This window comes from Schistocerca gregaria, chromosome 2, assembly GCF_023897955.1.
Source record: "Schistocerca gregaria isolate iqSchGreg1 chromosome 2, iqSchGreg1.2, whole genome shotgun sequence".
Taxonomy (NCBI): Eukaryota; Metazoa; Arthropoda; class Insecta; order Orthoptera; family Acrididae; genus Schistocerca; species Schistocerca gregaria.
This window is the reverse complement of record NC_064921.1, coordinates 712377834-712401452: the sequence shown is the minus strand read 5'-3', so window position 1 is coordinate 712401452 and position 23619 is coordinate 712377834. Positions and strand designations below refer to the sequence as shown.

General features: G+C 41.7%; 1 protein-coding gene across 1 annotated transcript in view; it reads left to right on the top strand.

The window, feature by feature from the left end:
- The window catches only part of LOC126334831 (actin-related protein 5-like), a 191340-nt gene extending 167721 nt beyond the window's left edge, over nucleotides 1-23619 (top strand). Inside the window, exons 10-11 of the mRNA XM_049997491.1 lie at nucleotides 18449-18796; nucleotides 23271-23619. Of these exons, the coding sequence (XP_049853448.1) occupies nucleotides 18449-18796; nucleotides 23271-23546 (624 nt within the window). The 3' untranslated portion in view covers nucleotides 23547-23619. The remainder of the gene's footprint in view (nucleotides 1-18448; nucleotides 18797-23270) is intronic.

Here is a 23619-nt window from a genome sequence, read left to right as displayed (position 1 = left end):
ATCACCAGGTCCAGTTGGAATTACTCTATGACGTTGGCTCCTTACCTAACATGCATGCATTGTGAATCTCTTGCCCAGCACAAAGGCTGAGGCAACTGAAATAAAACACAGGTGACTCCATTATATAAGAAGAGTAAAAGAACAGACTGGGAAAATTACAGACTAGTATCCTTAACTTTGGTTTGGTGCAAAATCCTTGAGCATAGTGTCAGTTCAAGTATAATAAGCTTTATTCAAACTGAGAGGCGTATGCCCATGAATCAACATGGTTTCAGAAAGCATCGCTCGTGTGAAACTCGGCTTGCGCTTTTGTCACATTATGTACTGTGAACTATGAATGAAGGGTAACAGACAGATTCTGTATTTATAGATTCCTGGAAAGTATTTGACACAGTACCCCATTGCAGGCTGTTAAAGAAGGTACAAGCATATGAAATGAGTTCACAGACATGTGAATGGCTTGAAGACTACTTACGTAATAGAACCCAGTATGTTTTTCTCGGCAGTAAATATTCGTCAGAGACAAGGGTTTCATCAGGAGTGTCCCAGGGAAGTGTGATAGAACTGCTGCTGTTCTCTATATACATAAATGATTTGGCGAACAGGGTGGGCAGCAATCTGCAGTTGTTTGCTAATTATGTTGTGGTGTGTGGTAAGGTGTTGGAAGTTCAGTGACTGTAAGAAGATACAAGACAACTGAGACAAAATTTCCAGTTGCAGCTAGCTTTAAATGTGGGAAAACTTGAGTTAATGCAAATGAGTAGGAAGAACAAATCTGTAATGTTCAGTTACAGTATTACAAGTTGTCTGGGCATAACATTGCAAAGTGATATGAAATGGAATGAGCATATGAGAACTGTGGTAGGGAAGGCAAATGGTTCATTGGGAGAATTTTAGAGAAGAATGGTTCACCTGTAAAGCACACCACATATAGAACACTGGTGTGACCTATTCTTGAATACTGCTCAAGTGTTTGGGATCCATACCATGTCAGATTGAAGCAATTCAGAGGTGGGCTGCTAGATTTGTTACCGGTATGTTCGAACAACACGTGTTACGGAGATGCTTCAAAAACTCGAAGGAGAATCCCTGGAGGGCAGATGACTCCCCCACCCCCCTTTCCCCCCTCAAGAAACGATATTGACAAAACTTAGGGAACTGGCATTTGGAGCTGATGTCTGAATGATTCTACTGCTGCCAATATTTGTGTGTAAGGACCACCAACGTAAGATTCGAGACATTAGGGCTCATATGGAGGCATATAGACAGTAGTTTTTCCCTCGCCCTATTTGCAGTGGAAATGAAATGGTATGAAATGAAATTACTGCTAATGGTACAGGGTACACTTCGCCACAAATCGTACAGTGGTTTGTGGAGTATCTTTGTAGATGTAGATGAAGACCGTAGTCCTCCTTCCCAGGAAATGAGGAGACTGGTAGGTAATTGCTCAAAGCAGAATAGACAACTGTTGATTGGTTGTGATTCCAATACCCACAACCTGGTGTGGGGAAGCAGTGACACCAACAACAGAAGTGAACACCTACTCAGATTTCTACTAGAAGATAGTCTGGAAATCGTGAATAGGGGTAGTGAACCTACAGCCAGGAATTAAAGAAGGGGAGAGGCAGCTGACATAACTTTCAGGTCCGCACTAATGGATAGTTATGGCAAACAGTGGCATGTGGCAGTGGAGTGATCCTTATTGGACCACATGTATAGTAAGTTTGACATTGAAATAGGGGTTATGCAAGCCACGTCCTATGGGAATCATAGGAAAACAGACTGGGACTCGTAGGACCTAAACTCAAACTTACCTGAAGTCAGAACTTTATAAGGAACCCAGTAAATTTTTAGGAAATGGCAGACACATTGACATCTGCTGTTATGACCTCATATGTAAAAAATCTGCCCAACCACCGAGAAGTGAAGAAATATAAATGTACTGTTATACCCCAGGATAGTCTAAGGGTTTGTCCCAAACGAACTTTTGTAGTCCACTTCCAAGGAAACAAGTCCAGCACACATACAAGCTCCTCGGTGAAATTCTACCATTGGGGGGAGGGGGGGGGGGGGGGGTCAGTGAAGTATTTAGAAGAGATAACCAGGGTGTGAAACTATCATGGAGCTTGCATATGAAGAATATATGTTCCAAGGCAAAAAGTACTCTCATGAACACTAGACGGGCCTGTGGTAAGACCTGGGGTCATAACCCCTGGAGTATGTACTGGTGTACATCACCGTAATGAGACTTAAGATGTATGGGGTGACAATGTAGTGGAATAATGTACAACAAATAGTGTAACATTTGGAAGAAGGGAGCAGTGGAAGAACGAACTGTGACATCGTTCAGGAGCCATAGTCTGGTTTATTGACAGGTCAAAACAGATGTAGGTGCTGGGGCCAGAGTACACAGGATACAACCTAGACTAGAGAGAGCAGTCTTTCTTGGTAAGCTGGTCACATTATTCCAGACAGAAATATCAGCTATCAGGGTGCGTGCGGAGGAGAATTTGTGTGGGTGCCACAAAGATCATAACATTTATATTTATTCAGACAGTCAAGCAGGTGTATCAATCCCTGCAATGAGATCAAAGATAATTGCAGAATCTCATGAAGCCCATGAGGGAGTAGGGGAGAGGAACATAGTAAACTGCCGTGGGTCCCTCGTCCCTTAAGAATTATTGTCAATGAGCAAGCTGATAAACTGGCCAGGACAGGCATGACGACTCCCGCTTTTTGGACTGGAACTTGTCCTAACTATCAAACAGGTGATGGGAAAATCAAAGCTACATAGCTGGCTGAGGAGGCAGCATGTAGAATACTGGACTGTGGTCCGAAGATGAAAACATGACATGCAAATGTTGCCAAAACCATGTTTTGAGAGAAGCTCTGTAATCCTGAACTTCAACAGGAAACAGATTAAACTCATGGGAGGACTCATGACTGGCTTTGGGAACTTAAAGAGACACATGCGTACATTGGTTATAGAGGAAGAAGTCCCTGAATGTAGACTATGTGGAAGATGAAACCACACCACATCTAATCTTACACTGCAAAGGTCTGTAACACAAATGACAGAATTTTTGGGTCAATAGAGCCTGAAAAAATTGTGTCTAATAAGGAACTAGTAAAGAGTCTCTTACTACTTCTCAAGTGTACTGGTTTTCTTTACCAGAATCACAGGGAGCAAAACTGCACAATAAACCCATTTTCGGCGTAAATAAAATCAGTATGTTGTGCCCAACTAATTTTTCTCTTCCTTATACTCATTATGTCTTGCAATCAAATTGTTCTCTGATTCGGGTGTTTGTTTCCTAGTTTCCCCTAATAATTCTCATACTCTCTGTACCTCCATCATTCAATAAGCAGTCTTTAATTTTTGAATAGTTTCTGTACTGAAAGCCCTTGCCTCACTGCTATAATTCAAGGCTATTCATAGTGGTAAAGTTTCTGTTTCAGTCATGACACAAGTGTAGTTTTGAAAATCCTCTTTCATTTATGAAAATAGTTACAGGCCACTTATACTCTTCTGTTTATTTCTTCCCCTGTGCATGCATTTACTATCTTAAATAGTCCTAATGCAAAACCCCATCAACTGTTTCTATAAATTCATTGTTAATTTGTACAGTTTAGTTTGCAATATGTTCATTGTGCATTATTATTGTTTTATTACAGTATATTTTTATTGCTTCCTTTCACACTTGCTTTATTAATTTCTCCCAGTTGTTGTTAAGCTTTATGTGTACTAGTGGCAAACAGTATAATGTCTTTAAAAAACAAAGCTATTTCATATATATTCCTTTACTCTGTTTCTTATTTGCTCCCAGGTTAAAGATCTGAAGACTTCCTGTAGGGCAAGCTGTTCCAGCTTGAGTGCTTGCTCACTGGCAGATGGGCAGTGATGGGCAAACAGTTGACATGTGGCGAATTAGGCTGTTTGATTCCATCCTACTTGATAGTACTGCTTTGGCCAGAAGCTTGTGGGGAGGGGTGTTGAAGTGACTGTGAATGCTTGTAATAGGGCTACATGGCTGGTAACATTTGCTACCTGCACCTACCTATAGAAGAGCTGACACAGGCTTACAGTTGTCAGTGTTCCATGAGGCAATGTTGAAACAGCCTGCTCTAGAGTTATTGAGAATAATTTTGGTAATGTTGAAATCTTGTTGCATGCTCCTATTTTGGTTCTGAATTCGCCATTCCTGAGCTGTTGGCCGAAAGGTGAATCAAAGTTTTGCTTGTGAAGGGTATTTCAGCATAGATTTTGTTAAAACTGAATCAGAAACTATGCATGAATCCTAAGAAAACTGGTAATCTGTAGTTATTGTTCTGTTCTGTAATTTCCGTCTCACCTTGCAATTTTTTCCGCAACATTTTAATGTATGAGTGCGCAACTAAGTTACAATATTTCCGAAAGGTAGTCATACAAACTGGCCCCATTGCCATTGTTAAGGATAAGTCATGTGTTCACAGCTCTAGGGGTTATTGTATCAACCATGGAATGATAATGACCTCTGTTAAAGCTAACAGGGAGAAAGAGACTGTTACGTGTATCTATAATAACAAATCTCAGCCATTACCATATTCTGAAAGGACACAAACCGTTTTTGGTGGAAAAGCAAGTTTTCGTGTCAACAGAACGTGTGGACAATTTGAAACATTTGATTTTTACCCGAAGTCAGTTTGTCTTCCATGTTCAAATTTAGACTCTGTGCGGGTGACTGTATTCACACTATAGTATTGAGGGATGGGCAGCAGATCATCTCGGAAGACAACTTTGAAGTAATGAGAACACTTTTGTTGAATATTGTGTAGGAAACACTTCTTAATCTTCAGCAAAATTGTATTTATTTGGTCATGAACTGGCTTTTGGCTTCTTAGCCCATCTTTAGGAGATAGATATAATAATGTTTGACTTAAATAATATTACTTGTGTTGAAGAAACGAAAATGACATAGAGAATTTACAGAGGAAATCATTACATTTTTTGTCACATTGGAATAATTACATTAACTAAAGAAGGAGGAAACAAAATTTTTTACATGGAGATGCATTTAGCAACTGATGAAAAATAAGTAGAATTTACAATCTCAATTTATTATTTGTTTTGAAAATGTAATTTAACAAAGGAAAAATGGAAATTAAGTCTGATCATTTAATTCTAAGCTGGCATCTTCAAACAGTGGAAAATCCAGGATGGAATAATGACAGTATTATGAAAAGGATAGACAGTTACTCACCATACAGAGGAAACTTTGAGTCACGAACTGCCATAAGAAAAAGACTGCTATACATTCAGGCTTTAAACCAAAAGACCATATTGTGAAATAAAAAACACACTCCCTTTCACACAAGCACAACTCAAACACAGATCCACACTGTCTCGGGCTGTCCTCACAACTTGACCTCTGCCAGTACCTTGGTACCTACTTTCCAAGCTACACAGAAGCTCTCCTATGAAACTTGGAAGACTAATACTACTGCAAGAAAGAATATTGAGGAGCTATGGCGTAGCCTCAGCCTGGAGGATGTCTTCAGAATGAAATTTCCACTCTGCATTGGAGAGTGCACTGATATGAAACTTCCTGGTAGATTAAAACTGTGTGGTGAACTGAGATTCAGAAATGGAGCCTTTGCCTTTTGTGGGCAACTTCTTTGGTAGTTGTGAAGACAGTTTGTGAGTTTTGCTTGGATAAATCAGTCGATACAGCACTTCCCCACGAAAGGAAGGTCCAAATTTGTGTCTCAGTCTGCCACCAAAATTTAATCTACTGGGACTCTTCACTGGAGAGTGAAAAGTTCATTCTACTTCACGTTTGTAGACATCATCTACAAACAAATCCGTGGTACAGCAACGGGCACTCACATGGCATTGTCCTATGTCAACCTGCTCATGAGCTGTGTAGAGGAATCCTTCTTAACCACCTAGAATCCCAAACTCCTTACCTGGTTTAGGTTCATTGATGACATCTTGTGATCTGCACTGAGGGTTAGGACACATTGTCCATATTCCTCTGGATCATCATCATCATCATCATCATCATCTTCTTCTTCTTCTTCTTCTTCTTCTTCTTCTTGTTTCCCATTCATTTCATCTTGTCCTCCTCAGCCCAACGTGTCACCTTCCTCGATGTTGACCTCCATCTCAAAGATGATTACATTAGTACCTCTACCAACACAGAACCTCCCAATCAGCAGCAATACCTACACTTCAACAGCTGTCACCCATTCCATACCAAGAAGTCCCTTCCATATAGCCTAGCCATCTGTGGCCATTGCATCTGTAGTGACCAGCAGTCCCTCTCCAAATATACCAATGGTCTCACTGAGGACTTCACAGACTGAAATTACCCTCCAAACCGTCTATAGAAACAGATCTCTTGTGCTTTATCTCTCCAGTCCCCTACCACCTCCCAAATTCGTACTGTCTGGCCACAAAGAAAGGAGAATTTTCTTCATGACTCATTACCACTCAGGACTGGAAGGACTGAAACACATTATCCACCAGGGTTTGAACTATCTCTCATCATGCCGTTCAATAAGGAATATCCTACTCACCATTCTTCCCACCCCTCCTACAGTTGGATTCCACTGCCCACTAAACCAAAGCAATACCATTGTCCATCCCTACTCTACCACTGCTCCCAACCCTTTGCCTTTGCCTCATGGCTCATAACACTGTAGTACACCAAGTTACAACGCTGGTACCATAGATCCTCACACCTCCATCTTACTCCAGTCCAGTTACTGGCATTACCTATCCCGTCAAAGGCAGGACTGCCCATGAAACTGTCATGTGATGTACAAGTTAAGCAGCAACCACAGTGCTGCCTTTTACTTGGGCATAACAGTCAATAAGCTGTCTGTCTACATGAATGGCCCCAACAAACTGCAGCCAATAGACAGGTATATCTCCCAGTTGCTGAAAATGCTGTGTAACTCAACACTGCTTCACATGGGTGTCTGCTTGACAACCTGCACCATGTGGATTCTTCCCACCAACTACTACTTTTCTGAATTGCATTGGTGAGAAATCTCCTGCAGTATAGCCTATGTTCCTGAAACTTGCTTGGCCTGAACTTTCACTAGTCCCTGTCCTTCAACCACCTATCACCTTCCCAGCCCCCACTCGGACACTACACAACCTTTTGTTCCACCAGTGCACCCGCTAGTCTCTTTCCCCTCCTCAGCTGCTCTCCTTCGCCACTCATCTTCCCCCCCCCCCTCCCCCCCCCCCCCCCCTCTCGCCTCTCCAAACTTCCCGAGTACTCCTAGCATTCCTACCCTGTCCCCACCATATACCTCCAGGCTTCTGAAAGCAGCACTACTGCTTCTCCCATCCCAACCATGTTACTCTTCCCACTCCCTGTCACAGCCACCTCCTCCTCCTCCACACACAGATGGTTTCTCCCATGAGGTGAAGTTACTGTGTGCAATACTGCATCAGTGGCCAGAGACTGTGTTCACGAGTGTGAGTTGTGCTTTTGTAAATGTGTGTGTGTTTTCTAGTTTAGGAGGAGACCTTTTGGCTGAAAGCTTAAATGTGTAGCAATCTTTTTGTTGTGAATGTTTGTGACTCAACATCTCCTCTGTGTGGTGAGTAGCAATCTATCCTTTTCATAATATTATTATTGTTCTGAGCTGACATTGTGTGTCACATGTTTGCTGATATCCAGTATTTTCAGTAGGATCACCTTTCTGCTTTTCTTAACAGAGTTTGAAACTTCACTTTGTATATTATGATTGGCAGAGGTTGAATCTTTCTTCCTTAAGCTCCAGTTTATTTCATTTTTCTGGTAATCTAATTGCCAAAGCTCTGCGTGACTGTGCAACATATATTTTTCCATACTGCTTGCATGTGATTTTATACACACCATTCTGTACCAAGAGTTGCCGTTTGTCTTTACTTTTCAAGGAATTTTTTTGTATGCTGTTGGTATTATAAAGTGCAGGTCTTACAGTTGCGAGACTAATTTTTTTGCAAAGTTATCTGAAATGTTGCCAGTTTTTGTAATTACTGGCCAATTGCAGTTGGCCATTGTACAGCAGTGGTGTAATTTTTATAAATTTTCTTTCTTTCATTTTTTTGTTGATTATCTTTTATTCTCCTCATTAACAGAAGAAAGAAAACTGGCGTTCTATGGATTGGGGTGTGGAATGTCAGTTCCGTTAATCGAGCAGGCAGTTTAGAAAATTTAAAAAGTAAAATGGTTAGGTTGAAGTTAGATATAGTGGGAATTAGTGAAATTCGGTGGCAGGAGGAACAAGACTTCTGGTCAAGTGAATACAGGGTTATAAATACAAAATCAAATAGGGGTAATGAAGGAGTAGGTTTAATAATGAATTAAAAAAATAGGAACGAGGTTAAGCTACTAAGAACACCATAGTGAACGCATTATTGTAGCCAAGATAGACATGAAGCCTGTGTGTATCACAGTAGTACAAGTTTATATGCCAACTAACTCTGCAGATGATGAAGAGATTGAAGGTAGGTATGATGCAATAAAAGAAATTATTCAGATAGTTAAGGGAGATGAAAATTTAATGGTCATGGGGGACTGGAATTCGATAGTATGGAAAGGAAGAGAAGGAAAAGTAGTAGGTGAATATGGAATGGGGGTAATGAATGAAAGGGGAAGCTGCCTGGTAGAATTTTGCACAGAGCATAACTTAATCATAGCTAAAACTTGGTTTGACAATCAGGAAAGAAGGCTGTGTACATGGAAGAGGCCTGGAGACACTGGAAGGTTTCATGTAGATTATACGAGGGGCGTTTGAAAAGTTTGTGAAAAAATGAAAACCACTTACCTATTTGGGGTAAATCTTTTTTATTTTTTGACATAGTCTCCTTTTAGGCTTATACGCTTAGTCCAACGCTGCTCTAATTGGTTGATCCCATCTGAATAATAGGAATTGTCCAATTCTGCAAAATAGCTATTAGTTGCTGCAATCGCCTCCTCGTTTGAACAAAATCTTTGACCCGCCAGCCATTTCTTCAAATTGGGGAACAAATAGTAGTCTGAGGGAGCCAAGTCTGGAGAATAGGGGGGATGTGAAACGAGTTTGAATCCTATTTCCATTAATTTTGTGATCACAACTGCTGAGGTGTGTGCTGGTGCATTGTCGTGATGGAAAAGGACGTTTTTGCGGTCCAATCGCCGGTGTTTTTCTTGCAGCCCAGTTTTCAAATGGTCCAATAATGATGAATAATATTCACCTGGAATAATTTTACTATTTTCCACAGAGTCAATGAGGATTATCCCTTCAAACCCAACAAGACAGTTGCTTATCTGGCCGAAGGAATGGTCTTTGCCATTTTTGATGCAAACACTCTCTTGGTAACCCATTGTTTAGATTGTTGTTTGGCTTCAGGAGTATAGTAATGTATCCATGTTTCATCCACAGTGACGAAACGACACTTAAAGTCCTGCGGATTCTTCCTGAACAGCTGCAAACCATCCTTGTAACACTTCACACAATTCCGTTTTTGGTCAAACCTGTCACATCATAACAATGGTGAGAATTTGAGTGAGGTACGGCAGAAAGAGGGATCAAAATACTAGATACTAGGTCATTATTTCTAATAGTGCCTGGCTTTTTAAAATATTTTACATTTCAGTTTCTTCAAATTCTGATTGATATATTATGTTGCAATTAATTAAATCATTCCATGAGATGGAAAGTCACTACTTCATTGATAACATGGTGAGTTTGCATGCAGTTTACAGGTAAGCTCGTCCCCTACACTGTACTATGAACACTGGAAAATCCAGGCCACAAAACAGGCAATGAAGGAAGTAGGTTGCCTTTATCTATTCATTACAATAAATGATAGCACAGATTAATGAAAGTATATCAGTCTGATGTAATCATTCACCCAGCACTTTAGCCTGGAGTATCTCACTTGAAAATGCAATGTAAGTGACATCTGTTATCAAAAATAATTTTGAATTCGTAGGTTGACAGCTCCTTTGCATTGTTTGCATATTAACGTTTACCTCTTTTAAACTGTTTTTAAACTTCATTTTTGGCTAAGTCACATTGCTTAATTATCTCCATTTTCATTCCTTATGTAACTGTAATAATGTTGCTTCTAATTAAAGTTTTACCGATTTTGGTAGCTGTCTTCTGCCCTTATCTTTTTGATTTTGAGAAATTTGTATTTAAGTTCTTTAATTCATCCCCTTGGTTTGTTATTGATTAATTTTAAAGTTACCACAAAAGAGTTGTCTAACTCTTTTGTGGTGCCTTTAACACTATTGGATAACTTTTCCAATTTTCATAATATTTCTAGTAAACTGCCTCCAGTGCTGTGGGAAGTAACTGGCATACCGTAAATACAAAAATATATTTAAGGTGTACAACTTTGCTTCCGCCATTTTTTCCCCAACATTTAAGGCTTTAATGAAACAATTTGGTTACACATGTATCATTCAAAGTATTTTTCATCGCTGGCCACTGCTTTCTCCCATCTTTCTGGCAGTGTATGAATCCTGCAAAGTTGTTCATCTTTTGCAGTGATCCATGAATTGATCCAATTTGTGACTTCTTCATGAGATCGAAAGTATTGGTCAGCCAGGCCATGCACCATTGATATAAACAGGTGATAGATAGTAAGAGAGAGCAATGTCTGGAGAATACAGCGGGTGGGATAGGACTTCCCTTTTTAATGTTTCCAAGTACATTTTGCCCTCTTTCGCAACGTGGGGTTGAGCATTGTTGTGCTGCAAAATCACTTTATCGTACCTCTCAGTGTATTGCGCCATTTGTCTTTTAATGTTCTGCTCAAATGCATTAATTACATTCGATAACGAGCACATGTGATTGGTTTTAACACCTCATAGTACATGACGCTGGGCTGGTCCCACCAAATGCAGAGCGTGATCTTGGAGCCGTGAATATTCGGTTTGGCCGTCAACATGGAAGCATGGCCGAGATATCCCCATGATTTTTTGCATTTACGATTATCGTAATGAACCAATTTTTCATCTCTGGTCACAATGCAATGCAGAAATCCCTTCCGTTTTTGCCTCTGGAGCAACTGTTCAAAAACGCCGTTCATTGTTTCTTGGTTTCAGCTTACACGAGACCCAAGTTCCTTCTTTATGAATCATGCCCATAGCCTTGAGATGTTTTGAAGTGGCTTGCTGTGTCTTTTCCACTAATCGTGCCAATTCTTCTTGAGTTTGGCGCGAGTCTTCACTCAGCAATGTCTCCATCCTGCATCTTCGAAAACATTCTCTCTTCCATCACTATGCCCGTCTACGACGTTAAAACTATCATTCCTGAAGTGTTGAAACCACTCATGACACATTTTTTCACTAATAGCATCTTTAATATGCATACTTGAAAGCAATGAATGAGACTCAGCCACTGTTTTCTTCATATTGAAACAAAACAGTAACACCTCCCGCAAGTTACAAGAATTAGGCTTGTAAACTGACATTTTCAATTCAATAACAACTTTGTGATGCAGACACAAATTGACTAATGTTTGAATGAGGTTACGGTGACTGAGGTCTGAGCTAACTGTCTGACACCTGCGATCTGTTTCTTTCGACCAGTACTTACCATTGTCGCCATCTATCGCCAAACGGCGGAAGCAAAGTTGTACACCTCGTGTGTCATATGGCATGGGGTTTGCCATGTGACATCGTGCATTGTCATGAAGGATGATGGATGCAAACCATTGGTGATCCATGTGCAGCAAGGAGGCAAGGAGCTCAGGTGTCATGTTGTCCATGGAGGTCATTCCAAATGTTGCCGATACTGTATGACATACCTGCTATTATGAAACACTTTCACGTATCTCACCACTGTAGAATATGGCAATGCTGCATCACCAGATGCCTCATGCAGTCCCTAAAAATAATTATTGTGTGTACCGCTTCATACTTGATCTGTGCATGTTGTTTGTGTTTCTAAACATAACATTGGAGTGCTTGAACTGGCTTCCCGTACTTTCAGACAGTACACACTGCATCTGACTCAGATCCATCACCACTCGCTGTGTTACTTCAACTGACCCTTTGCTATCAGCTACAGACAGCACGTAGGCCATCGGACGCGCATCCTACATGTGCAGCAGTGCACAAAGCCAGTGAAATGTGTTTTTGCAACTCTTTACAGATTACTCTTAAAAAAGGATCTCAGGTCAGTGCTGTTTGCTGCTCACCTTGTCAAGCATACAACTAGCTGCACTGTGCTGTGGATGCATAATGCATGGTTTAAGTGATGTAATGATGAGCTGCTGCATAGTCATTGTGTAGCCAGCTGACCAGCCACTGTAATGCAAAGAAGACTGTACTGTTGTTGTGTCTTCGATGAAATTCTCCTTTACTCATGCGGCCAAGATTACTTAAGCATGTGAATATGTTTCACTGTTGACCTCATTGCAGTGGTCAAAAAACATCTTTTCTCCAAACCCTCTATATCAGTTAACACTTCTTTGGTCTTAATCCAATTAAACATATTTCTTGAATATGCAACTTATTTCAGGCAACACCATTGTATGTGCCCATTTATATCTTATTTTTATGAATATAGTCTTCTTTTAGCATCTCTATTCATGTCCTGCACCAGGGTACCAAATGGACTAATGTAGTTGTGTTTTTGTATGACGAGTTCCACTACATACTGTATCTGCCAACCGGCTGATACATATACCAACTTTCACGTTACAGATATCTTGCGGCCACCGTTCATAATGTAATTCACTTCAGTAGACCTGCTGTGCAGTGCCACTAGACCATCACATGTTTTCTTGACAAGGGACTCTTTCACCTTCCACATGGGTGGGAGCTGAGAGCACCATTCTATTCAAGCTACTAAAATGGTGTTGTCACTTTTATGATAACTCTCCTGTGTCGTAAGTGAAATGCTTCCACCCTACAACTTAGTTTACAGTTGTGGGTGAAAGAGATCTCTCATAACTTGTAACTCACATTAGAGCACAACATGTATAGATTTTCTGATACGACATTTCAGACTGACAGTGCTCATGTATAATCTTAAATTGTTCTGGTGTTTACATTATCACTCATGCCCTTGGCTCTGTGATTTCCATGGCACTGCCAAGTCACGATGGCAAAGCATAAAGTGGCCATTCCCAGCAGGTGGAGATGTTCACTTGCTGTCACACAATGTCGATGTTCTGTCTTTTACGTCCGTTTGTACATATCGAAAACCAGAGCGCGCACAATAGGATGGTTTACACTTAAGAACTGCCTAAACAACATTTCTGGTTTCCACGAACATCTTTCGTCGATCCTAGTGATTAGACGTGGAATGTGGCATTCTGCAGAATCAACATGTAACACCACAAGAGATTTGATTGTTCAACTGCCCCTTGTAGATTCAGATTAAAATGTTCTTCAGTCAGTGGCTGGGAGACATCAGCAGTGGGCTTGATTACCTGGGCAGGAATTTGGTTATAGGATAGAGAAACTAAGAAAATGGTACATAAATATATACATCCAAAAACACCCTGTAGCCGACCTTGTAGTATGTGGCAGTTGTTTGACTCTTCTGAGAATTTTAATAGTAAATCTCTCACTGGCACAAACCACGTCTGTTGTGTATGACACGATAGTTGGTTAACTGTCTCCACAGTGATCTTGGACTTAGTAAATGAACCACTGATGAAACATGCCGCTCTTCTCCTGATAATCTCCTCATAAGGGTTTCAGACTATGAAAGTGTTGTAAGCTCCTTCCTTTGTGGATAAATTAAACTTCCTTTTGATTCTTCTAGTGAATAGGAAATGTGTCTGTCAAACAACTGTTTTTACAAAGTTGTTCGCCTTTAAATTTGCTCCAAATGTATACTGTTAGACATTTAACAGTTATGGCTGTTTGTATAATCAAACCCCCCTCATAGCCAACAAACCTAGCCTAGCCACCCTACTCAATCTCCCCATCCCAGCACATACCCCACACAGACCAAATCTCAACTATAACCACAGTCAAATGCCACATATCACCAACTCCAATTCAGTTCTAAACCTCTCATCCAGATCCCTCTCTCCTCAAGAGACATCTGTTCTATCAAAAGGCTTAACCTTTAGCCCCACACCTAAATTCAACCACACTACCCTGGTTAAAGATCTCCTCTCTTTCACCCGGAACCTCAACTGGAAATATCACTTCACCACCCAAACACAGCCCCCAAATACTAGACCCAGTGTTGAACCTTGTTTAGAACAGTTCCGACCGCCTTCTCAAAGGGATCCTCCTCCCCTCCCCCAAAACCATCCCTTGCAGACGTTTCAGGAATTCCTCACATCCAGTGTTGCCTCCCAGTCCTTCTTGAAGAACATTCCGACAACCCCCAACATCACCCCAGCTGAATCCCGTGCCATTAAGCAGCTGAAAACAGACCGCTCTATTGTAATCCTTCCGGCGGATAAAGGCTCCACAACTGTGGTACTTGACCGTGTGGAGTATGTGGCAGAAGGACTGCGTCAACTCTCCGACACCTCAACCTACAAAGCTGTTACCCTGGATCCCATTCCCTCCATTCAGACTGAGCTGCAGAAAATCCTAAAAATCCAAGGTCCCTCACAAGGCCTCACAATGGCTTCCATAGACTTACTCACTCCACCTGAGCCACGTACCCCTACCTTCTACCTATTACCCAAAATCCACAAAGAGAACCATCCTGGCCGTCCCATTGTAGCAGGCTTCAAAGCCCCAACAGAACGTATCTCAGCTCTGGTAGACCAACACCTCCAACCTATCACCTGCAGGCTCCCATCCTACATCAAGGACACAAACCACTTCCTAGAACGCCTCAAATCCATTCCCACTCCTCTCCCACCTGAAACCTTTCTTGTCACCATAGATGCTACATCCCTTTACACAAACATCCCACACACCCATGGTCTCTCTGCCCTTGAGCACTACCTCTCCCAACGCCCACCCGAAGATCTTCCAAAAACCTCGTTCCTTATCACACTTACCAACTTCATCCTCACCCATAATTACTTCACTTTTGAAGACCAGACCTACAAACAAATCAGGGGAACTGCCATGGGAACCAGGATGGCTCCATCCTATGCCAACCTCTTCATGGGCCGCATGGAGGAGGCTTTCCTGAAGACCCAACAGCTGCTTCCCCTGGCCTGGTATAGGTTTATAGATGACATCTTTGTGGTCTGGACTCATGGTGAAGAAACACTCCTTAATTTTCTCCATAACCTCAACTCCTTTTCGAATCTGAATTTCACCTGGTCCTTCTCCAAAACCAAAGCCACCTTCCTGGATGTTGACCTTCATCTTGTTGAAGCTCACATCCACACCTCCGTCCATATCAAACCCACCAACAAACAACAGTACCTTCACTTCGATAGCTGCCATCCATTCCACATCAAACGCTCCCTTCCCTACAGCCTAGGTATTCGTGGCAAACGTATCTGCTCCAGTGACGAATCCCTCAACAATTACACCAATAACCTGACCAGTGCTTTCCTCTCCCGCAACTATCCTGCAGACCTTGTCCACAAACAGATCTCCCGAGCAATACATTCCTCCCCGTCCAACAACAATATTCCTACCCTCAGACCACACAGAAGCATCCCCCTTGTCACCCAATATTACCCTGGCCTCGAATACATCAATAAATTACTCCGCCAGGGATATGACTTTCTCAAGTCAACCCCTGAAATGAGATCATCCCTTGACAAAATTCTCCCCACACCACCCAGAGTTGCCTTTTGTCGTCCCCCTAACCTCCGTAACATCCTTGTTAAACCCTGCAATATTCCCAGACTACCTTCTCTACCCAGCGGTTCCTACCCCTGTAACCGACCCCGCTGCAAAACCTGCCCCATGCATCCCCCCACAACCACCTACTCCAGCCCCGCTACTAGGAAAACATACACAATTCAAGGAAGGGCCACGTGTGAGACTACACATGTCATTTATCAGCTGACATGCCTGCACTGCACAGCCTTTTACATCGGTATGACAACAACTAAACTGGCTGAGCGCATGAACGGACACAGACGAACTGTCCGCCTAGGAGATGTCCAATACCCAGTAGCGGAGCATGCCCTCCAGCATAATTCTAGGGACCTAGGAACCTGCTACACTGTATGTGCCATTTGGCTTCTCCCACCCAACACCAGTCCCTCTGAACTGCGGAGATGGGAACTTGCACTCCAGCACATCCTTTCATCCCGCCATCCCCCTGGACTAAACCTACGTTAAACAACCTCACTCCCATTTACTTTTCAGTCTTCTCCTCTTTCCCTTTCCTCTTTAGCCATTCATGCATCTTTCCATCCTACATCTTTATACTATACACCTCTTTACTTCTGTATGCATCCTCTTTGGTTTGAAGCTGGCACAGTACCTGCAGTAGAATATCTTTGGCTTCCCTCTGACAACCATGCCTCCATCCTTGCTACCTTCCCTGTTTTCCTTTCCCTGTTGCTTCATAACCTGGGTTGTGAGTAACTAAATCCACTTTCCCTTCTTCCCTTTCTTTCCCCTCTCTCCTCCCTGATGAAGGAACATTTATTCCGAAAGCTAGGAGCTTAAATTTTCGGTTGTTTTTTGTGTCTCTATCGGCTGTACTGAGCTGAGGTAAGTACTGGCCAGCCCCTCTATTTCTTTGTTAGTAATTGTTTCACATCTTTATATGAGATTTTCCATTAATTAGTTTGTTTGTATAATCAAACAGTAGTGAGGGTTTCTGCCTCTTAAATGCATAATTCATTACATTTTGTTCATGTTGTCGGTCAGCTGCCAATCCTTGAATCAAGTGTTGATCTTACATAGATACAATTTTCTGCTGATTTTCCATCTATGAGGGACAGTTATTTACTTATATAAGGGGTGTTCACAAAGAAATGACCCGGAGGCATAATTACAGAAATCAGTACCTGTATGTTAGAAGTGTTGATTCTGGCTGTTGAGACACTTGTCCCACTGTGACACAAGATGGCGAATGGCTCTCTCATAAAATTCCTGGGGCTGCAATGTGAATCAGTTCCGCACGTGCAGCTGGACGTCGTCATCCACACGAGTGCAGGAAAGGTTATGCTGTTATTCTTCTTTGACCAAGATGGCCCCCTTCTGATTCCCTTCCTACAGCCTGGGACAACACAAATGCCCAGCATTACTCGTAAACCTTGACCACCCTTTGCCAAGTGATCAAATCAAAATGACCAGGCAATCTCGCCCATGGGACCATTCTGCTCCATGACAATGGAAAGCTTCATATGGCCAACACAGTTGCGGCACTCCTGCAGAAATTTAAATGGGAGGTTCTCATCCACCCTCCATACAGTCCGGACTTCTCTCCCTGCGATTACACCATTTTTGGTCCCATTAAAAAGGCTCTGAGGGGCAAACAATTCACCTCGGATGATGATGCCGAACTGTACTTGCGGAACTGGTTAACATCACAGCTGCTGGAATTTTATGAGACAACCTTTCACCGCCTTGTGTCGCAATAGGACAAGTGTCTCGACAGCCAGGGTCAGTGCTTCTAACATACAGGTACTGGTTTCTGTAATTATGCCACTGACTCATTTTTTTTGAATGCCCCTTATAATTACCACCTCAAAAGATAGTTTTGTAATCAATTTGTTTTGTTTGCAAGTGCATATCTGCATTCCTGATGCACATTTAAGTCCTTGCACTACAGTAGGATACTGTTAGAGCAGCTAAAACAAAATAGGACAGCCCATTTAAAAGTGTGTTAATTTGTTTTTGGGGGCGTGGGGAGGGGGGGGGGGGGGGTGGAGAAATGTTGTAGCTGTGTAGACTCAAGCCAGGTGCCTTTGGTAGCCATCTGGATTGGCAAGACACAACTGCAGTATATTGTTTTGACTTCTCTAGTGCCATGCTACAGTACTGTGGCATGAGGATTTCAATGTGCACCAGGACTGCAGGTGTGTCCCTGAAAACAGACAAAAAATTAATTATGTAACTTTGTTTTTTTGAGGTGATGATAGTGTAAACTGTGACTACCCCATGTACAACAAACAACGTGAACTAAATCAGATGAACTAATCTCATTAAGTTCTAACCTTTCACACCCAATCCCTCTTTGTTCCCTAAGTAAGAACTAATACTTCTAAAAGCTAGGTTTTGTATTTTCATTTTTGTATATGTCCGTTACGAGTACTGGAATTTCTCCTCCAAAAGAAATGTACTAGTCTCTCATTTTGGCTCTTATTAGGGAATTATTTTAATAATGAATTTAATTAAGCAACATAGTGTGGGAATAGAGTACCTGTGATTACGTGATAACTATGAAGTATTGGATTGTGCTGTACATGAGTAATTCATCTGGTACATGTAGTTTCACTTTAAAGTTATTCATATAGTTGCGAAAATGATAACTGTCAAAAGAAAATAAAACCTTTCTATGTTGTTTTTATCATTAACTGTGTTAATGTGGGTAAAGAATGAGAAATATTGTTTAATTTTGTCTAAAGGAAGGGGGTGACTCAGACAGTGATGAGGAACAGAAACTGATGGAGGTTGAAGAGTTACTTCGGCAACATGATCCAGATTTTGATGGAGGGACTGGCAGTGGAGGAAGTGATGATGCAGCTGAAACTCATCAACTCCATCTTGGTGTAGAGCTGCAACGAGCCCCTGAGTTGCTTTTCCAGCCTTCAATGCTGGGCTCTGTGGAAGCGGGTCTGGCAGAAATGACGGAGTATGCTTTACGTACCTACTCTCCTGAAATACGCTCCTCTCTCATCCGTAATGTCCTGCTGGTTGGAGGATGTGCCCAACTCCCTGGACTTGCACAACGTTTCCATAGAGAACTTGTGGAAGTATGTCATGAATACTTTTCATTACTTACTTATCTCATAAGATGTTGGGGTAACGTAATTTCACTTATTTTTAAGTTGGTGCTTATTGCTGCAGCATTATTATTATTATTATTATTTCACATTTTTATTTATTTCGTATGTTATAGATGTTCAGCCAAATGTGAATGAAAAGCATGTTCACAAATTTTTGAGTTCTCTTCAAAATTATTTTAGATGGTAATTGTGCCAGATTAATGATAGGCTAATAATCACTGTGCAGATGTAAGATTCTCTATACAAGTGCAAAGATTGTGCAGGAGGGCAAAATTCTATACAGGGTTTTTATTAACTGTCAAGATCACTATACAATTTTTGATAGAACCACCAAAAAGTTGAATTGTTATCATGACAGTTAATAAATTTTCTGTTAGAATTAGTGATTGTAATTTTCTGGTTTGTTTCTTACATGGGGTGTCCCAAACCATTAGGGTCACAGCTATATGGAAAGCAGGACTCCAAACTGGATATTTTGAGAGAAGGAATCAATAGTAAGAAATTAATATTTCAGAGGGAATGAAGACTTGTATGAGTAATGGGAGTGTCACAGATGTTTTTAAGTTGCTAATGTTTCATAACAGACAGTTACCTCCTTTATAACACATTACTGGAAATTGCAAATGTGCATTAATGTATGATGCAGCAAGATGAAGTGTCTGTGAAGCTGTGCAGATGAAGGTTCTGCAACAGGTGCCGTCGTAACTGAAATTTTCCACCATAGAAACAAACTTATCAGAAACTTTCAAGGAAACCATGGAGATGTGGTCAAAGTTATTATCAAATAATTGATTGCACAGTAAAATTTGAGGAGATAGTTTTGGTTCATGTCAGTGAAGAGTTATCAATAAGCAGCTAAAATTTTCCTATGAAATCTACACTTTGAAGATTACAGTGCAGAGAATACTGCTAAAGCAGCAATTATATCTATTATATATGTGTGGAGTGTGGAATTGAAAGACTGAGAACTCAAAGTTCAATTACGTCAGTGGCTTATGTAGCACATGCATGCACTGAATGCAGTGATCACCATAGTTCCAGGTCCAAACAGTGTCATCCTGTGGGAAGTTTCTTAAGTGCAGACATGACACACCCTATGGAATCATGATTAAGAGGAAACACTGCTTTTTAAGCTAAACTATGTAATGCTACTGCAATGTGCTGCAGATAATAGTGACCAAACATTGTGTGAAAACACAAACTATAATACTGTGCTAAACATGGCTTGCTTGACCACTAGTGTGACATTCTATGGAAAATGAGCAACTCTTTTGATAGTTTGTATTAAAAATTCTTAGCTCTTAGGAATAACTGATTTTCATGATAAGAAGAATCACTTTTTTTCTGCAACCTCTTCAACTCATGTGAGGCATTGGTGTTTTTATCAAACTGCATTAGTTCCACAGCTGTTGTGGCACAGAGAAATTGATTGGTTGATTCTCAGTACAGAGAATGGCAGATGCATCTCATTTTCTCATTAACACAACTTGGAGAGCATATTGTGATAGCCTGCTGCTTGAGAAGATAGAGAGGCTTGGTAAATGTTTGCTGGGTGCCAAAATGGGTTCTATTTGATGAAATTTATGAAGATGAACTATAATACACACAGTCAAAAGCTTTAGCACAAAACTAATATAGATGTAATCTTTGCAATCTTCTTTCTGTTGCAAGTTTTCAGAATCTAGCTGTGCACTCTGATGCAAAAGCTTATATTGAATTGTCTGTAGAGATAAGTGTACAAGTGTGGGAGGCAAGGGAGGGGGTGGAGACCATGGATTTAAAAGGAAAGAAAGAAGTGCCTCATTATCTAATTCTCTAATTGCATTTAGAAGCATGTATAGTAGTATGTCAGGTAATAATGATCCTACAACTAAACCTCCATTCTTAAAATAGATTATGCAGATAGCTATTCCCCCGTGATAATTATCAGTCAATCATGTAAATACCAAGCAAGTAGATAGCTGTAGACTAACATTTATTTATTTGCAGCTATGTACATTTAACCTGTCATTTAATGGCAGGTTACAGTTTCAGTTTGTGCTCAAGTATTAATTGATGTAACAACTTAAAAGAAATAATACCAAGTGAATATTATTTCCAATTAAAAGTAACTTTTGCTAAAGTGAGAATGAGAATATAAGAAACAGTTTTGGAATTGGAATAAAAAAGAGAATCATCGTCTTAAGAGGTGTGTCTGCTGCAGAGTGATAAGAGTTATTTTGCAAGCAATCCCCTAACCTGTGACTCAACCAGTTACTACCTTCTTCAGCATCTAAGCATAGCCATATTATATATCAGTGTACTGTGTCTTCCCTGTATTCTTCCTATGAAATGCACAATGTGAATGTACTTGAACGAGAAAATATGTTGTTTCACTTCACTTTTCTTCACAGTTTGCCAACTTCGTTGAAATATCTAAATATGACTATACTAATATTTTCCATAAAATTAGGAATTTGCTCAATTTAAGATTTTCTTAGAAAGCTGCTAAATGTGGCCGCAGAATGCTATGCATGCATTGACGAAACTTCTTTTTTAAACTATATTTAAATATTACAAATAACTCAAATATTCCTGCTCATTACAGTATTGTGAAACACTAACCATTCTAAGAGAAGTGCCATGTGTTTCATTAATTTCCACCCCCTTTTGTACTCAAAAACTACATGCAAAGTAAATAATGTAACATGCACAATTTCAGAGGAAAACGTGCTTTCTGCTAACTTCAATGCCAAAGTTTCAAGAAGCACACCATATCTGAGTCACGATGTATCTCTAATTCATGAACATTTATAGGAATTCCCCTCATGTTCTGTGCAGTCCTCTGTATTCTGTTTTCCCTAAGTACTAAATAATGAACCCCTTCAAATTTTATCTTACCCGTGATAACCATCTCTTGCCATGTTTGGTGTTCTTTGTAGCTGTATTTGTGGATGCATGTAATGGAAGATACACTCCTGGAAATGGAAAAAAGAACACATTGACACCGGTGTGTCAGACCCACCATACTTGCTCCAGACACTGCGATAGGGCTGTATAAGCAATGATCACACGCACGGCACAGCGGACACACCAGGAACCGCGGTGTTGGCCATCGAATGGCGCTAGCTGCGCAGCATTTGTGCACCGCCGCCGTTAGTGTCAGCCAGTTTGCCGTGGCATACGGAGCTCCATCGCAGTCTTTAACACTGGTAGCATGCCGCGACAGCGTGGACGTGAACCGTATGTGCAGTTGACGGACTTGGAGCGAGGGCGTATAGTGGGCATGCGGGAGGCCGGGTGGACGTACCGCCGAATTGCTCAACACGTGGGGCGTGAGGTCTCCACAGTACATCGATGTTATCGCCAGTGGCCGGCGGAAGGTGCACGTGCCCGTCGACCTGGGACCGGACCGCAGCGACGCACGGATGCACGCCAAGACCGTAGGATCCTACGCAGTGCCGTAGGGGAGTGCACTGCCACTTCCCAGCAAATTAGGGACACTGTTGCTCCTGGGGTAAAGGCGAGGACCATTCGCAACCGTCTCCATGAAGCTGGGCTACGGTCCCGCACACCGTTAGGCCGTCTTCCGCTCACGCCCCAACATCGTGCAGCCCGCCTCCAGTGGTGTCGCGACAGGTGTGAATGGAGGGACGAATGGAGACGTGTCGTCTTCAGCGATGAGAGTCGCTTCTGCCTTGGTGCCAATGATGGTCGTATGCGTGTTTGGCGCCGTGCAGGTGAGCGCCACAATCAGGACTGCATACGACCGAGGCACACAGGGCCAACACCCGGCATCATGGTGTGGGGAGCGATCTCCTACACTGGCCGTACACCTCTGGTGATCATCGAGGGGACACTGAATAGTGCACGGTACATCCAAACCGTCATCGAACCCATCGTTCTACCATTCCTAGACCGGCAAGGGAACTTGCTGTTCCAACAGGACAATGCACGTCCGCATGTATCCCGTGCCACCCAACGTGCTCTAGAAGTTGTAAGTCAAGTACCCTGGCCAGCAAGATCTCCGGATCTGTCCCCCATTGAGCATGTTTGGGACTGGATGAAGCGTCGTCTCACGAGGTCTGCACGTCCAGCACGAACGCTGGTCCAACTGAGGCGCCAGGTGGAAATGGCATGGCAAGCCGTTCCACAGGACTACATCCATCATCTCTTCGATCGTCTCCATGGGAGAATAGCAGCCTGCATTGCTGCGAAAGGTGGATATACACTGTACTAGTGCCGACATTGTGCATGCTCTGTTGCCTGTGTCTATGTGCCTGTGGTTCTGTCAGTGTGATCATGTGATGTATCTGACCCCAGGAATGTGTCAATAAAGTTTCCCCTTCCTGGGACAATGAATTCACGGTGTTCTTATTTCAATTTCCAGGAGTGTATGTGTTATAACATTAGTTCAAAATCAGTAAAACAAGTAACATGACAACTGTCTGGTTCTTTGTAGGTTAGCCCATTTAAGTCTGTGGTCAACGTACGTGTGGCAGTGGACCCCGCCTTAGATCCGTGGTATGGTGCGAGAGATTTTGCAGCTTCTGAGCTACTTAAAGAAGCTCTTGTAACACGTCAGGATTATGAAGAACGAGGTGGTGAATTCTTACGCGAACATGCTGCTTCAAATCCATTCTTTCCTTCACCAACAGCAGTTTCTGCTGGTGAATCTTCGTCAGTAACGGCGGTTGATGAGGTGGATGGAGACAGCAGTCAGTGTAGAGATGTATAAGTGCTATTGTGTTGCACTTTTATAAAGCAGTTTTTGTTACTTGGAATTCTCAAACATTAAATGCTATATTTTA